At 46.0% G+C, this 16,623-nt stretch overlaps 2 protein-coding genes, 2 long non-coding RNA genes and 1 other non-coding gene across 6 annotated transcripts; 2 read left to right on the top strand and 3 right to left on the bottom strand.

Moving 5' to 3' along the window:
* Nucleotides 1-92: 92 nt before the first annotated feature.
* LOC120809703 (ETS domain-containing protein Elk-3) lies at nt 93-6,515 on the bottom strand. 2 transcript variants are annotated; one of them, XM_040163710.2, is made up of 6 exons: nt 6,194-6,490; nt 3,949-4,157; nt 2,953-3,756; nt 2,446-2,610; nt 1,410-1,532; nt 93-757 (listed from the first exon to the last, which is right to left on the bottom strand). In XM_040163710.2, the coding sequence occupies exons 2-6, from the start codon at nt 4,153-4,155 to the stop codon at nt 659-661; spliced, it is 1,398 nt and encodes a 465-aa protein (XP_040019644.2). In that variant the 5' UTR covers nt 4,156-4,157; nt 6,194-6,490; the 3' UTR covers nt 93-658. The 2 variants fall into 2 exon arrangements, with proteins under 2 accessions (XP_040019644.2, XP_040019646.2); XM_040163712.2 differs by lacking the exon at nt 2,446-2,610 and having other exon boundaries at nt 6,194-6,515.
* On the top strand, nt 5,339-7,112 carry LOC144383802 (uncharacterized). Its single transcript, XR_013451249.1, has 2 exons — nt 5,339-5,668; nt 5,774-7,112. It is a non-coding gene; the product is annotated as an uncharacterized LOC144383802 (long non-coding RNA).
* Nucleotides 7,113-7,670: 558 nt separating this feature from the next.
* LOC144383801 (uncharacterized) lies at nt 7,671-13,881 on the bottom strand. The gene is made up of 3 exons (XR_013451248.1): nt 13,809-13,881; nt 10,471-10,594; nt 7,671-8,526 (listed from the first exon to the last, which is right to left on the bottom strand). It is a non-coding gene; the product is annotated as an uncharacterized LOC144383801 (long non-coding RNA).
* On the top strand, nt 8,262-13,318 carry hal (histidine ammonia-lyase). The gene is made up of 20 exons (XM_040163698.2): nt 8,262-8,530; nt 8,712-8,772; nt 8,957-8,984; nt 9,051-9,125; nt 9,239-9,311; nt 9,405-9,471; nt 9,547-9,584; nt 9,668-9,793; nt 9,933-10,072; nt 10,251-10,298; nt 10,436-10,583; nt 10,696-10,791; nt 11,101-11,159; nt 11,281-11,361; nt 11,541-11,606; nt 11,693-11,858; nt 12,004-12,138; nt 12,281-12,389; nt 12,501-12,570; nt 12,692-13,318. The coding sequence occupies exons 1-20, from the start codon at nt 8,284-8,286 to the stop codon at nt 12,821-12,823; spliced, it is 1,965 nt and encodes a 654-aa protein (XP_040019632.1). The 5' UTR covers nt 8,262-8,283; the 3' UTR covers nt 12,824-13,318.
* A 541-nt stretch (nt 13,882-14,422) lies between the features above and the next one.
* Nucleotides 14,423-14,511, bottom strand: trnay-gua (transfer RNA tyrosine (anticodon GUA)). The gene is given in 2 exon segments: nt 14,423-14,458; nt 14,475-14,511. It is a non-coding gene; the product is annotated as a tRNA-Tyr (tRNA).
* Nucleotides 14,512-16,623: the final 2,112 nt, after the last annotated feature.

The following is a 16,623-nucleotide window of genomic DNA, read 5'->3' as shown; positions in this document are numbered from 1 at the left end:
CAGAGCGTGTGCACAAAGCTAAAGTAGAAAGTCCCATGACCTTGTTTGTCTTGTTCCACTTCTAAAATGTTGTTTTTAGCTACTGTGAAGTCTTTAATTTAAAGGCAAGCATTCAATGCTTTGTTTATTGAAACATTCTTCACAATAAAAAATGATACAGAATACAAACTGTATACCAAGTCCAGTATAAAAAAAAAAAAAAGGAAGAACAGTACAAGTGTTAAATGTTTTCATTCATTTGAAATCTCGTCTTCATTAAAAGAAATATAGGACAACAAGGCACAGCCGGTACTGAGAAGCATAGTGCATCCAACACTCCACATGTCAAACAACCAGTTTCACAACGTGATGAACTCGGGGGGGAATACTTTTTTTTTTTTTTCCCCAACAAGATAAAAACAAGCCAGCCCCTTTTGCAGCTGGGTACACGCCACTAGTGTCCATGTGCTGTACTTCATCACAGAGAGCCAGACGTCTCTCGTGGCTTTGACCAGCTGGAGTCAACCACTGGAATCCGAAGCAACTCAAGTGCAAAAAAGTGAGGTCACATACCGCCTGGTGTCACTTTAACGAACCCGACGGACCAGAGGTCGCTGCTGCTGGTGTCACAACAAGAGGTGGATGAAGATGGGGCAGTGAAGGGGGGCGGGGGGGGGGATCAGGACTTGTGAGTGGCAGGGGACAGGAGCAGGGAGGAGGGTGTTCCTTCCAGGTTTGGCAGGGGGAGAGGCATGTGTCCGTTGATTAGGCTGGGGAACTGTGGAGGAGGAGAAAGGAGGCGAGCGTTAGCGAGGAGGCGACGGAGGCCTCATGAAAGCGGCTTTCCGGTGAGGAACTGCAGCATTGTCACTGCGCTGGCTTCCTGTTTTGTTTTGGGTTTTTTTTTTAAGTCATTGTGCCTCTTCCTTTTCGTCGCTGTCCCCTGCACCTCCAACACACGGACAAGTCAACATTATTTGCGCACAAATCCGGTTGTGGTGTGTGTGTGTTTCACAAATGAGGAGCCGCTTTTAAAACCAGTCCACCCTGTTCGGTCTGACTCCCCTGGGCTCAAACAGGAAGTATTCACAGGATTTCCTCCCTCTCTGAAACAAGACACCTCTGCTGGACCTGCTTACCAGGTCTCCACTGGGCTCAACTGTCGGCTATCTCTTTAGGTTTTGCGTCAGCTGAAAGGTGCAAATTCTAGATGATCAAGAGCGGCACTTTACACGCGCACGTCCTTCTAGGAGATAGAGGAGCAACGTTAATGTGCATGATTCCTTTACCTTAAACTCACCTGAGTGAATATTCGGACAAAACATTAACTGCTGGAAAGCGGGCACAGCCTCGCAACTTCCTCCTCGGCTTTCGCCCGCTGAGAGTAAACAATAATCATTTCGAGCGTGTGTGTGTGTGTGTTTTGTCACCTGAAAGAGGGAGCCGTGGCCCTGCAGACGGGCGGGGCTGAGCGGCGCTACGGGGCTCAAACTGCTCCAGAAATGGATCCCTGACAACAGCGGACTGTGAGCCAACAGCAAGCCAGAGGGAGTCTGTGGGGGGGGGCAAGAGGCTTCATGTAAAATCAGAAAAACCCAATGAAGTAAAATAAAAACACGGGTCGGAGGACGTCGCTCTGAGGCCGTCGGTAATGCGAAACATGCTGGAACGGTAAACGGACGCGTGCTGGCGTTTGGAAAAACATGCTGGCGGCGCAGGAAGGAAGTCTGTGGTTTCTCCCCAGAATACATGGTTGAAGTTGGGGGGGAGGTGGACAGTGGGGGTTGTTTTTTTTGGGGGGGGGGGGTCCTAAAGCACTCTGAAAAGCCAGCAAAAAAAAGAAAAACATATGAAATCAATTTCTGCCCCCCCCCCGTTCCCCCGTGTCACCTCGGAGAAGTGAGCCTGTGTTGCGGAGGGACCGGGCCCTGCTCCCATTATTAATGGAATTATTGGCGCATATGGCATCACTTAGGGCCTCTTCCGCCTCTCCCAGCTTGGACCTGCAGAGGATTCCTGTAAATTGCTCGTTTTCCTCTGATCTCACTTTGTGCGCCCTCATAAACAGGCCGCGTGAGTTTGGTATGAACGGCTCTCTCGACGTGTGGATCACACCTCTGATGTGGAGGGGTCCTTTTACGTGGAGACTATTAACTGCCAGATGATTGTCGCCGAGCTTTTGGGGATTTAATAAAAGAAAACTAAATGTCAGAGCGCTTAACACACTGTGCGTGTGCTTTCTCTCAAACTGTATTTTTAGTGCAGACGTACTTTGATAAGCCCTGTTTGCAGAACATAAACATTCTGGCAATAATTTGGGCTTTTACCCCACAGAGCTGTTTACTGGAAGGATTTGAGAGGTTTAAGCTGCCACCAAACCAGACGATGACTCATTACAGTTGCATTTGTTCAAAAAAACGTTTCAGTGCAACAAGATAACACCCTGCAAGTTGAGCCTCTTCATACCTTGTCTCTCTGTATCGCAAGCAAGTTTTGGTTTAAGTGACTATTTAAAGAAACGTGGCAGTAGTCTTTCCACCAACACATGCCAGGCTGCGTCAGATGTCTCCTGCTGCTCTCAGACCGCTTTAGGGACAATGACATCATGCTCTGGACAGATCCATCATGTCTCTGTGGCCACCACACAGAGGGGACAGAAACATATCGTTATTTTCAGACAATTGCATGATTATTACTGGTGCTTCCAATGTGGACGAATCTCTGATCCCGCCGTAAAGTGTTGGGAGCAGAAACGGGAGGGCTGGTGAACGTGTGAACGTGTTGGAACGAGATGAAGGAGGCTTGAGAGGAGCCTCGGGTGTTTGCAGGACGTGTCACGCAAACGTTTGTCTTCTCCCAGCAGACGTTGGGCAATTTGCAAACCCCTCCACGTGTCTCTTGGGACCCCCGTGTGAACGTGGCGGGGACACACTTATCTGTCCTCGCTGCGGTCATTCGGACCGACCGTCTCACCTGTGCAGTGAAGAAGGCGGGAGTGAGGGAGCCGGAGGGCAGCGTTGGACTGTTGAGGGCGATGGAGCCGATGTCGCTCCCCGCCAGCAGCACCGACGGGGATGAGATCTCCAGAGCTTTGGGCTTTTTGCCTTTGGGTGGGAGTCCATCTCCTTGATTGCTACTACCACTGCTGCTGGTGGAGCTACTTCTACCACTGCTGCTGCTCCTCTTCTGAGGAGGGGGCAGGGCTCGCTCCCTGTACCCGGAGGAGAGGTTGAGGGGCTGAGCGCTCTGGTCAGAGTCCTCCTCTTCCTCCTTGGCCGCGGGGCTCCAGCTCCGCCCGGGACGGGAGGGACGGACGAGGGGAGAGGGTGGGGAGCGGAGCTTGGACAAGCCGGGGGAGCCGTAGGACTGCAGCGCGGCAGACGGAGGGGAGCTCCTCTCGTTGGCGTTGGTGCCGAAGCGGATGACGGAGCGCGGCTCCTCCCGGCGCTCCCGCAGGGCCCGGAGCAGCTCCGGCTGGTTCTGCAAGGAGCTGACGGTGAAGGAGGAGTAGAGCCCCGAGCGGAGGTAGTCGTTGCGACACTGCTGCGCACCCAGGGTTGCCAGGGCCCTCCTCTGGGCCTCCTCCTCCACGTCGTCCTCCTCCTCCTCCTCCTCCTCCTCTTCCTCTACCTCCACCTCTGATGCCTCTCCTTCCTGGAGTGGGAACCTTCCAGAAGCCAGGCCCATCTCGACCGCCTGAGGGTCCATCTTCAGGATCTCGGGGAAGGAGACAAACTTGTAGACGAACTTCTGTCCAATCACCTTCTTGACGATGTTCTGTGAAACCGGTAAAACAGCGTTTAAGATGCGGAGAACTCTTACATTGAGAAAATCAACTGTTGATGGGAAATAAAAAAAAGGGGGGGGGGGGCGGTGACAGCATTTCAATTCCCGGGGCGGATCCGTTGGAACAACTCTGCGTTGGAGTGCTACGTCACGCCTCCCACACGGGAGCCACAGCCGGCTCACCTTGTCGTAGTAGTAGCGCAGCGCTCTGCTCAGCTTGTCGTAGTTCATGTTGGTCTTGTTCTTGCGTAGCCCCCAAAGCTTGGCCACTTCCTCCGACTTGAGGAGCTTGAACTCTCCGTCCGCGGACGTCCAGCATATCAGATGCTTGTGACTTTGGTCGAGCAGCAGCTGCAGCAGGAACTGCCAAAGGGTGATGGCACTGTCCATACCTGCACAACGACATGATCAGAGGGCGGAACTCGACATGCACGGAGCATATGAAGTATTGGGACTTTTTTTTAGAGCTTTTCATTGCAACGAAACGATGACTTTTAATGCACACTACACGGCTGCATTCATGATATTTTATGCAATAAGGTTTCTTCTTACAAGTTTGTATTAAGTATTATACCATGGCCTTTAGTCTATACACCATGACGGTTTAAAATTACCTTAAAAATTTTTGGCGCACCATGTATGTATATGTTCAACATACTATAACACTGTACTATTTTTATGACATGCTATGACTACAGATGGACATTTTTCATGACATATTCTGGCTAATATTCTATTTTTCAGGAAATTCCATACTACAATTTTTCATGACTTGAGACATTTTTGGCAAACAATACTTTGACTTGCATACTATCTTATTCTGAAGTGATTCGTTCGTTATTATCCTTGACATAAATGCAACTGATGTGTGTTAAATGAGCGATTGACGTTTTGTCACACGGGCCGTTGGCGGTTCAATCAATCAATTGAATTTGCGTCGTGACAACCTTCGTACCGCAAATAACCCACACAATATTGTATCATGGCGAAGCCTGCGTTTCGCATCATTAGTGCTTTTCTGCATGAAGACGTAACTGGATGAAGAGGAAGAGCCTGTAACATGTGGAGCAGAGCGCTGCGTGTTTTAAAGGGGGGGGGGGGGGGGGGGGTGTCATGTGGCGGCACGAGAGAGAGAAAAAAGAAAATGTAAGGAAGAACAACAAGCCAGAAATATGCTGCGGTCCAACCTGGCCGTCTCTCCACAGGAAGTGTGACGGGTCCAGGGTGGGTTGTGTAGCAGCTCACATGTTAAAACGCAGTGTTTTGGGGGGAGGCTGTTTGTTTCGGCGCTCCATCTCTCTGTCCAGTGAGCAGGGAGGGTGGAGGGGGGGGGGCTCAACTCATTTCCGACTAAACCCCCCCCTCCCCGAGAACCACAAACCTGTCAAAGTCAGGACTTCCTCCTATTCTACTTCCAAGGACAAATGTTGGGCCGGGGAGGGAGTCCCACAGCGGGGGAGCATGTCCCCGGGCCTCTAGAGGTAAGGGGTCAAAAGATCAAATCAGCCCCCCCCCCCCTGTTTTCCACGACTACACCCTTTAAACCGACTGTGAGGTCAGACTACAGTCAGACCACTGAGCTGTCAGGTCTGCAGCTACAATATCAAATGTGCGAGATGCTGCAAGAAGCTGGAAAGTGGAAAATAAAAACCTCATAGAGAAATAAATCGACCCAAATTCCCTCCAGCGACAACCTCACTACCGGCACCTTATCTTGAATCTTAGATTGGGCATCCCTCCCGCACAGGGATGAAATCCCCTGCTCGGTACGTGAACGTGACACGGCCACTACTCTTCCGGGGGAGACTGACGGTCCGATCGGGCATCGGGGGCTGAGACGTCTCGCTGTGCGCACAAAGCCACCCAGTGTCCGCTGAACGGAAACGGCAAATGAGATGAGATGGTGTGTGTGTGTGTGTGTGTGTGTGTGTGTGTGTGTGTGTGTGTGTGTCCGCGCGTGTCAGACATTACTTAACCGTGACAAAATCTGCTCTCTTCCTGTTCGCAGACGGTGAAAAACCCAACAAGGGCCCGCAAGAGAAACATCTGGGAGCAGCTGCCACGGACCTGCGGCCGCGTTGCTCGTCCTTTGTCGGCCTCTGAAGGCTCCCGTCCGGGGACCTGGACGTCGCAGCAGCGTCGCCGTTACGCACGGAGCTTTGGATCATATTTGTGCCCCAGTGACGCATTCTCAAGATGTTGCTTGGACCGGAAGACGGGAACAGTTCTCAGTCTTACTTTAAAAACTACACTGAAAAAGTTTAACCAACACACGGCGATAACACAAAAAAAAGAGCCAGAAGAAAAACTTGCTTCCGACACTCTCCCGTGGATCCAGTGGCGTGTTCTGCTAATCGCGCGTTATTACAGCGGCGGCGAGGCGACAAAGCGACGTTACTACGAACAGCTCCGTTCATTTCCACGTTACCTGCGACGCGCGACTCGGCTCGTCTTCCCTCCGGGGGACTTTACGGCGCAGCTCGTGTGCCTCCTTGTCCTTCCATGCTTCCCTCCGCTGCGCTGCAGTTGTGCGGGACTGAAATAGGATCCTGTGCTTTTTCTTCTCGTGAGCAGGAAGTTGGAGCAGGCAGACACGGAGCCGGCTGACTTCCTCTCCCCGACGACTCCCCAGGCGGTTTGCCGTCTGTGTAAACACACCCCCCCCCCCCCTCTCTTCTTCTCCTCGGCCTGCTGCCCGATGACGGCCAGCGAGTGGGCTGCGCACGGAGAGGCGGAAACTCCCACGGCCCGTGAACCGACATCAGCCGAACCGCAGGCCCACGTGCTGCTTTCAGGTTCGCCTCGTTACGTAAAATAAAAACAAGTTACGGGCCAGAAGTCACGTGATTTGAGGTATTCGTCTTTTATTTAGAGAAGCAGCAAATGTTACGTTGTGAATCTACTACTGTGACATCTTCATTACTTCGTGACAACTTAGCGCACTGAAAGTAAAATGATCACGTGGGAAGATTCATTTCAGATTATTTATTAATTATTCATTATTATTGTGTGGATAACTGTAAATAATGTTGTATCTGATAAATTACTTCTTAACTACTTTGTACTGCCGAATAGTTCAGCCTGTATAAGGTGATTTTGTATTAATCTAAACCTGCAAAGTATATTATTAAGTGTATTATTTTAATAAATTACTTTCAGTATTAGTTTGTATGTAGCTTACTGTTGTTTTTTTCTGAATTTTTATGGGATAATTTGAAATCTAAATTTGAAAAGTATAATATGGAATTGCTTTTTCTTTTTTCGAATAGTTTGTCAAAATGAACAATGGCTGGTAATTATCTCGTCAAACAACGATGCAATAAATCACTTAAGTTGTTGCATTCATACCCAATTACATCTTTTTGCAGGATAGAAGCACGATGATTGACATAAAATGTTAAGCTGTGTGGTGGTTTTTGAGAAGTTAGTTATATTTGGAGTTTATTTTTAAGCCATATTTCTTTACTTGATTTAGAAACAAATCAAAAAAAGGTATGAATAGGGGGATGACACACAACCGAAGCATCCAATAGAAGCCGTAATTACATCGTGTGCACTTTTGACCACTTTCCCCTCTGTTCGACACACTGAGAACTTTGCATTTACCCATAAAGATTGTAAGAGTTCTGGTAGCACAGAACCCACACGTTTCTTTTTGGTAAATAAGAGCTTTGTTATTTTTCATTTTCCCTTAGAAATGGAGTGAAATCCTTTAGAAAGTTGCTTAGATGTTTTGACACCTCTAACTGCTGTAAAGTAAAAACGTCTGCATCAAATTCTGATTAAGAAAAATCACATTGACTTTGTTACTTATTTTGTAAGCTAGATTGTGCAGAGCAAAATGATTGCATCCATAATTAGTTGAAAACTAATGCATGTAAAATAAATTTCCCTTTGGGAGCGCCTCAGTGTGAGGACATGTGTTTATTTAAATTCATTTTTTACAACGTACATTTGTCCTTTTTTGGAAAAATGAACTTCCTTCCCATCAAGTTAAAATACATCGTTTGTAGAATGTGAGCTTTGGATGATGCACCATCTTTGTAGACAAACATCAACATTGACAACCCGAGATGCAGATGTTGATAATTTCAAGTTCACTTCCTGTAACATTCACTCAAGTTTCAGAGAGAAAATCAATGAATCAACAGTAATACAATGTTGCAGCTATAACAATAATTGTTTCCGTTGTAAAACGTATTTTCTAATATATTCTACCCTTATAAGGGCAGCAGGTCTAAATACATGTAAAACTAAATCAGCAGATCCATGCCATTTGGCTCCTCCCAGCACACGGTGGGTTTACGTGGTTAAATCACGTGAACGCTTCTGGGTCGATGTGTCGAAACATCTACGTGACCGACCTGTGGAGGTCAGTGGTCCCCGGAGGTGGGACAGCGGCCAGGCGGGGCCCCCGAGCGCCGCGTCTGATTGGCGGCTGGACTTTGGGTGGCTGAAGCTGGTTCCCCGGGGAGAAGCGAGCAGCGGTCACTGCGCCGAGACACCCGCCGAAGCGCAATGCCTGTTTTCACCGTCCACATCCGAGATGAGTGGCTGGTTGTGCCCTGCCGGGACGCCACCAACACCATCCGGTGGCTCGGACACGAGGCGCTCAAACGGTACATGAAGAACAAGCCGGACAACGGCGGCATCGCGGCGGTGAAGGACGCCCGGTTTGTGGTGCGCAGGTGCCAGGGTTTGGGTTTGCTGGACGCGGATGACACAGTGGAGGATGTGCTGGAGGACAACGACTTCGTCGAGCTGGGTAAAGAAATGCAGTAAATAAGGATGCTATTCATCACATTTGGGTGTGGATTACACAGCTGTGCCACTTGCCGTGCGTAATTGTGCATGGTTCGGGTATGTGCGCCGATAGGGGACATTACCTGTAGCCTGAATGTCACAATATCATGTTAATGTTTTTCATTAATGTCCTGTACTTTCAGCTATTGAAGGCGACACCATGTCTCCTGACTTCATCCCATATGAGCCTGGAGTTTCTCATCTGTATCCTTACACATATTATTAATAAACTTGGGTATTTAAGTTGAGGTTGAACAATATTTTGTTTAAATATCAATCGTTTTGCAGCAACAATGCTAGAATAAAATGAACAGAAGTGAAATAAATATATAATACAGTGTTGTGCAAAATGTTATTGGACGTTATTCTTAATTATGATGTGAAATAGCACAGCAGCATACAGAGAACCCAGAGAGGTAAGTGTTCATATCCCCCGTTTTTAACTGGACGTACTTCTGGGTAACACAACTCTTCATGTACAGTATATTGCCTTGGATGGCAACAGCCTGACGTCGACCGATCTGGTCAACTTAGGAAGAGGACTCTACAAGATAAAGGTAATGATCAACAAATTGTATTTGCAGCCATGTTTAGTCTGTGTAATCGTTGACTTTCTTCTTTTTTTTAAAAATCTTTAACTTAACATACCTCCCTTCACCAATATTTCAAGCTGACTCCGGAGGCTGAACAAAAAGTGGTGCTATCCAGAGAGCTTTTGGACACTATTGTCAAAGAAAACAAAGGTAGAGTGAACTGAAATGCATTCATCCGACCGTTATTCAGCATTTCATGAAGTCACTTTTGGGTCGTCTGCGTCTCTCTCTCTGTTCCTCCAGTTGTCTACGGAATCACTACAGGATTTGGCAAATTTGCTCGGACAGTTATTCCCGTCAGCAAGCTCAAGTAACGTCCGTTCTCTTTGACCACGTTAGAGCGTCTGTTGGAGAATGAGCTGATTTCATGTTTCATCTTCCACAGGGAGCTGCAGGAAAACTTGGTGCGGTCACACTCAGCAGGTAATAAAGGCTCCGCCATGTAAAACCTCGACCTATTCAGTGCTCCTGTATTCACACCACCAATGCTACGCTATGGTGTGCAGGTGTGGGAAACCCGCTAAGCCCAGAGAGGACCCGCATGCTTCTCGCTCTGAGGATCAACGTTCTGGCCAAAGGGTACAGTGGAATCTCTCCGGAAACCCTTCATGCCATGATTGAAGCCTTCAACGGTAAGCCGCCAGCCTCGGCCTATAAGAAACCGACCGGCGATATCAGATTCAGCTGATTGCTTATAACTTTGATTCAGGGACGAGTATTGGGGGGGGGGACTGACTCATATCACTGATCTCTTACTCGGCCCCCCTGCAGCGTCCTGCCTCTCCTTTGTCCCAGAGAAGGGAACGGTGGGTGCAAGTGGAGACCTCGCACCCCTCTCTCACTTGGCCCTGGGGCTGATGGGAGAGGGGAAAATGTGGTCCCCCAAGAGCGGATGGGCGGATGCCAAATATGTAAGATCTTAACAGATTTAACTCGTGATCATTTTCCGTGGTTGTCCAACATAACTTAACTAATGTGCCCTCTGCTTGTAAGAGTGACAGGTAGCAAGGTCCAGTAGGAAAACATGTTTGCCTTCTGATGAACCTTGACCTTTTAAATGTTTTTTTTTATCCTTTCATCTCTGGCCAGGTCTTGGAAGCCCATGGCCTGAAGCCAATATCACTAAAGCCCAAAGAGGTAATGTTTGAAACCAAGCACGCTGGCTCATATTTGATTTGCCTGCACTAAGTCACCTGCCACAGGGTTCACTGGGAATGCATTGGGTTTTACTCCTCGGGTACTCTGCGAACAACAATAGTGTTTCTCCCTCACAGGGTCTCGCTTTGATAAACGGGACCCAAATGATCACCTCTCTGGGGGCCGAGGCCGTGGAGCGAGCCCAGGCCATCGCTCGGCAGGCGGACATTATCGCTGCTCTGACGCTGGAGGTGCTGAAGGGCACCACCAAGGCCTTCGACAGTGGTGAGCGGCAGCTGTGGGGGTGAAGAAAAAAAAAAAAATCAAATAATCACCTCAAACTCCCAAGATTCTCCATCCGTTCCATCCCTCCTGATTCGCTCGTCTCCCCTCGCAGACATTCATAAGCTGCGTCCTCACCCCGGACAGATCGAGGTGGCCCAGCGCTTCCGCTCGCTGCTGGACTCTGATCACCATCCGTCCCAGATAGCAGGTAAGAGGACAGGTTCATACGCTAAAACAGATGGGTAGCACGTCATTGTGTAACCATGGCGCCACGTTATTCTAATATCCCTGAACTATGGGCAGCACCTTTGCCTCCCAACAAGACGCGCGTCCTGTGTCCAAGCCCCAGCTGTTGCTTACAGGGCCACAGCCAGCGGAGTTTGCATGGGACGGTTTGCATTGTTTCCTCCCAAAAACACAAAGATCCGAAGGAAATATTTCAAAGATGGATAAATAAAGTATAGCTTTTGGTAAAATGCCTGATTGTATGCCATCTGGTGCTGGTGTGTATTTCCAGAGAGCCATCGGTTCTGTGACAGAGTCCAGGATGCTTACACCATGCGATGCTGTCCTCAGGTAAAAGGTCCCCGTTTGGAAAAGGAGGAAGTGGGGTGTTCTCTTGTGGGAGTCAATGAGTCGGAGCTGTGCTCAAAGTGACGCGTTGTTTCTGAGCATGTTCTTTTGTTTCTGCATACAGGTCCACGGAGTCACCAATGACACAATAACATTTGTCCTGAACATCATCAACACAGAAATCAACAGCGCCACTGACAATCCCGTATCCTTCCCCGGTATTAAGAGGAAAAAAGTAGACCGTTACGTGATTGTAGGCGTGCACTTTTGTCTCTGAGCCCAAAACTGCAAAGTGGTTTAACCATAAATTAGAGGTTTTACCACAAGATGTTACTTCTATTTAATATCAGGGGAAATTTCTTTTTTTCTTAAAGGCCATACCAGATGGTATTTGCAGAAAGAGGTGAGACCATTTCAGGTGGGAACTTCCATGGGGAATACCCAGCTAAAGTATGTACAAGTGGAACTCCTTTACATTGTTGTTGTTGTTATTTGTTGTTTGTTCCCCTTTTCATTGCACTTTCCTTCCTTTAAAGGCTCTGGACTTTTTAGCCATCGCAGTCCACGAGTTGGCCTCCATCAGCGAGAGAAGGATCGAAAGGTTGTGTAACCCGTCACTGAGTGAGCTGCCGGCCTTCCTCGTCAATGAGGGAGGACTCAACTCTGGCTTCATGATCGCTCATTGCACCGCCGCTGCCTTGGGTCAGTGCGCAAAAAGATAAGCAATAACGCCAGTAAAGTTAGTTAAATGTGACATTGTGTTGATTAAAATGAATTAGACACTAAATGTTTTCACGTTACACTATTCCTCTAAAGGAAGTTTTTCCGCATGTCCATTTTTTTTTAGTTTCAGAGAATAAAGTTTTGTGTCATCCATCGTCTGTGGACTCCTTGTCCACCAGTGCTGCCACAGAGGACCACGTGTCCATGGGAGGCTGGGCTGCCAGGAAGGCCCTGAGGGTTGTGGAGCATGTGGAGCAAGGTAAAAAAAAAAAAAGCATTCTGGTATTATTGGAGTATATCTAATAAAAGTCATTTTGCGGCACAGATATGAGAAAACGCTAAAAAACATAATCCTCTTTTTCAAATGCAATAATCAAATCAACCTTTTTGTTTTTTATAAGTTCTTGCTATAGAGCTGTTGGCAGCCTGTCAGGGTATCGAGTTCCTCCGCCCACTTCGTACCACCACTCCATTGGAGAAGGTCTATGAACTTGTTCGCAGTGTGGTCAAGTAAGTCAAACAGATGTGGCCAAGGTTCACTCCTTTCAGCCCACTGCAATGATGTACAGGATAGTTAATATTTATCCACTGTTCCACTTCTGACTCTTCTGCCATTAACAGACCGTGGATCAAAGACAGATTCATGTCTCCAGACATTGAAGCTGTCCACCGTCTTCTGCTCGACCAGAAGGTAGTGACATTTTTTGTGGACACATTTGACAAAAAAAATCACCTGAACATATGATCTCCACAGATATGCAAATAGAAAGAAACACCAATTTTCAAGTAACATTTCGATATTTTCGACTCAGGTGTGGAACGTGGCCAAACCTTATATCGACAAGTATCAGTCGGAGTTCATTCCAGAGTCCCGTCCCGGCTCTCCTACGGCCTTCTCTCTGGACTCGCCAGTATCAGCTAGGAAACGTGTTCGCCTTGAGTGAAGAGATGGCCAGTCTTTGGACATTTTGATTTATAAAAAAAGAATTAACTGCATCAATTAATGAGACTTTTGTTGATTTGAATGAAAACAACCATGTTCAAATATTGGTTTGAGGAAGCAATGTTGCTTTGATGCTTTTTAAACTTAACGCTTACTTTACTTCTCACATTTTTAATCTTTGAGCATATCGGTATTTTAAGAATTGGGTATTTCTCTAAGTAATTATAGGGTGTTTAACTTGCATTTGGCACCACTGTGCACTAAAGTTGTATTTATCTTAACTTTTGTTGTAACCTTAAAATGTGCCTAATTCACTTATTGCCACATGACTACCTCATTCATTGCACCGTGTTCATATCAAAAAGTTTAAACGATGTAGCACAAACATCACTAAGATTCAATGCTTTGTTCTGGTGGAGTTGTATGTAATCTAAAATGATCCTTATATGTACATTTCCAGCTTAGACAACGCAACAATAAAAGTTTTGAAAAGTTGTATGCTTTAATTGTTGGTATTATTATGTAACAGTATTAACTCAGTATTAAATTATTTTCACAGAGCGCTATCGCTTCATTTAATTGCAGGTAATAAATTAGTACTTTTTTCAATATGAAACGTAAATTACATAATCATCATAAATCCTCATGATCATAAATGACAGAAGAGAAATGAGCAACCGCATAACATGAAACGTGACACAAACAAAACCCCATAGATTTAAAGCATAGCAGGTCATTTTATACATATTTATCTAATTTAGGTGAGCAATGAGCAAACAAAGAAAAAAAAACAACGGCGATTAGCATCAAAAGTGATCACACTGGATTTATCTTGTTTTTCCAGAGCTTGTGTGTTTACCTAAACTACTTCAATGTATTTCATCACACACACACGCAGAGAGGAATGAGTTATCAGGTTTATACTCTCACTGCTTCTGTTTCCTGGGATGAACCCTCAACAGAAGCTTCAAATAGACAACACCTACCTGATTGAGAAGCCACTCTGCCACCCTGAAGTTCTGTGTCGAACAAGCCGAGGAAGATAAAGTAGCATGTCGCTGACTTGCAAATGCAGCATTGGTTGACATATTCAAAGGTTACACAAACAACTCTTCACAGATAGTAAAACAGGGGCAGAAGTCTGTTTTGCACAGAAATAGCTCAATCTCACAATAAAAACTTTGTGTGCTTAGTTTTAGCTCGACAAGTCAATTTGTTGCAATATCAGTATTATATTTCTGCATTGACTTGACTTAAACAGACATAGAATAAAAGGCAGCAATGTGTTCCTACAAGTTACAAACCTGACTCCAATATGCAAACACAGGGTTCCTGATTTAACCGAGTCTCTGTTAAAGTAACACCTGAGCAAAACGTTGCCAGCGTAACTTCCCACAGTTAAGACCCAAACATGTTAGTGCGCGCTAATTCTGCGTAATTTACATCTAAATGCTCTCAGACGGCCTTCGAAATGCTCGATTTGTTGATCAGTACTGAATTTAAACAAAACGATAATTACGGCAAGAAAAGGGAAACGACATCAAGGGTTAAATAGCGTCGTTGATCTGGTATAACCAACTCTGAAAATCGAGAAAAGGTCTCCTTCGAGCCGGATTTGAACCAGCGACCTAAGGATTTCAGCTGAATCGCCTCTACAGTCCTCCGCTCTACCAACTGAGCTATCGAAGGGACTGAACCACTTTGCAGCATCTGCTATATTTGAGCAATATCCAAAGAACATGTCACGTATGTTACGGCTAACGAGCCAAACTGGCTGACGGTGCTAACTAGCGTTAGCTTTCAGTGCGTGAATCAATTTAGCACTAATGTTACATCGCCTGAAACTCTTGGAGGGAATAAACTGGGCCTCTTTTGCTACGATGTAAAATGAACTAACATAAGCTGCGCAACGCAACATTAGTTATTGAGCTCTTTTAATTTAACTTATACCTGCAAAACCAGCTAAACCCGGTTGTCTTCTAGTCACTCCATGTAGCGACAGCCATCACGTTTGGCTAAACGCATTTAGATGATGGTACAATTTCTAACTAACTATATCCCCTTCTTCCATTTCCACCACCAGGTGGCAATATACTCCTATTTTCTCCTCCTTAAATCACAAACCCACCATGTGCTCAGATTAACACTTCTTTAAGAATATTTATATGTAAAAATGATTCAGGTAACTTAATCTCTAATCCTCTAATCCCGGAAGGTAAAAATTCCACTTCAGAAGACATTGGTATGTTCTCCGACAGCACAGACACGGTGTGTTACCTCGTGTGAGTATTTCTATCTCTTTCTAAATCCTAGTTCTACTCTATTTCAGGAGCAAATAGTGTATGTTTTACTCCAGAATATTTATTTAAGAATGAGAAACTCGTTCATTTTAAAAATTATAATATAATATATATAATTATAAACATGATGAGTCCAACAGCTCTCAATGTTTCTTACACATTGATAATGTTATAATCTAATAACATATAACTAATATACTATAAAGTACCATTGTTTATTACGATTTATGTTTCTCTTCATACTTGACTTATGTCTTTTCCTGATAACGCACATGTGTGTCTTTGACATAGTACAATCTCGACACGGAGGTATTGCTACTTTGACCTTTTAAAGAACCCTAGTTCGACTGAGAGGGGGCCATAAAGATGTAAACCGAAAATCAATGACCCTTGAGCAGCGAGGTTTATTACAGGCTTGTAATCTCAAATATAAACGGTTGCTGTCAGCCGGAATGAAAACATAGTCATCGTGTCCCGACCTGTCAGACAGAAAGGCAACGTGTTACACGTGTAGCTGCTTCAACATAAGCTGCATTACATCAACATGGGGACAGACATGCAGCCTAAAGCGGCCAACATTCCTCTCATAGCGCAGGCAGGTTCAAATCTTCTGCATCCCTTACTGAGATTATCATCCTGCCTCTCAACTGAGACTCCACGGGGAGATACTTAACCTCAAGCGCCTGAGGTCGGTCTTCAAGACACGTTATCATCAATCAGAACCACTAATAGACGGCTTCACAAGACAAACTCCATGGTTATATGCAAACTAGCAGCATGTTTTCAACGCTTTATGGCTTTCTTCTTCATCAAAGTGGGTTTCAGAGGAGTAAAAACTGCAAGTAATTGTAACAGTGGGTGGAATTTTTCTCTCCGTAATGGAGCAAAGGCCCAAAGGCCTCCTCGGGATTAACAACCGCCAGCGGTCATCAATCTGCTTTCCAAGGTCGCCATGTCTGTCACATCCTCAAGGGTCATCCCGTGTGACCTATGAGGCCTTTTGAAAGATTTACGCCCTCCGTGTTTTGTACTCTGGAAACCATTTTTTTTAATGGTCTTGCGTGGGCATTTCCTAATGAGCCGGCCCGATGAAGATCAAGCACCCATCTCACACTGCCGACCGCACCTCTGTGCTCCGCTTCAATCTTGCCCGACAATAAATGAACAAAGTAACACCCGTTACAAAGTAAAGTATACGCAAAGCAGTCTTTGCTTTTTGAAGAGGTTGGTCTACAATGGATACTTTATTGTGCTGACAGGAAAAGACAGAAACGTGTGTTTGGTAACGAATGTCATGTGAGTAGAGCATCTTCTTTAGAGATACAATGCAACTTAGTTGCCATAAAAAAGTGGATTTGTTGTGATCTTCATGTGTTTAGGGTCAAAGGTGCAATTAAGGGGAACATTGCCTCTGGTGATCTTCCTGTGTCACCTTAAACACGTTCATCTTGTATTTAATATGCAACAGGAATACGGCGCAGACTTCACACATGTCCCATCC

Source organism: Gasterosteus aculeatus, chromosome X (assembly GCF_964276395.1).
Source record: "Gasterosteus aculeatus chromosome X, fGasAcu3.hap1.1, whole genome shotgun sequence".
NCBI classification, from domain to species: Eukaryota; Metazoa; Chordata; class Actinopteri; order Perciformes; family Gasterosteidae; genus Gasterosteus; species Gasterosteus aculeatus.
The sequence above is the reverse complement of the archived record's forward strand: the minus strand, read 5'-3'. Positions and strand labels throughout refer to the sequence as shown.

Bases quoted from the DNA above. Each gene is read 5' to 3' on its own strand.
- LOC120809703 (XM_040163710.2), bottom strand. From the start codon at position 4,155: ATGGACAGTGCCATCACCCTTTGGCAGTTCCTGCTGCAGCTGCTGCTC. The intron at 3,757-3,948 runs GTGAGCCGGCTG...CCGGTTTCACAG, and splicing joins TGCGCTACTACTACGACAAG to AACATCGTCAAGAAGGTGAT. The intron at 1,533-2,445 runs GTATGAAGAGGC...CCCCCCCCACAG, and splicing joins TTGCGATACAGAGAGACAAG to ACTCCCTCTGGCTTGCTGTT.
- hal (XM_040163698.2), top strand. From the start codon at position 8,284: ATGCCTGTTTTCACCGTCCACATCCGAGATGAGTGGCTGGTTGTGCCC. The intron at 11,362-11,540 runs GTATCCTTCCCC...AGGCCATACCAG, and splicing joins ACAGCGCCACTGACAATCCC to ATGGTATTTGCAGAAAGAGG. The intron at 12,571-12,691 runs GTAGTGACATTT...TTTTCGACTCAG, and splicing joins GTCTTCTGCTCGACCAGAAG to GTGTGGAACGTGGCCAAACC.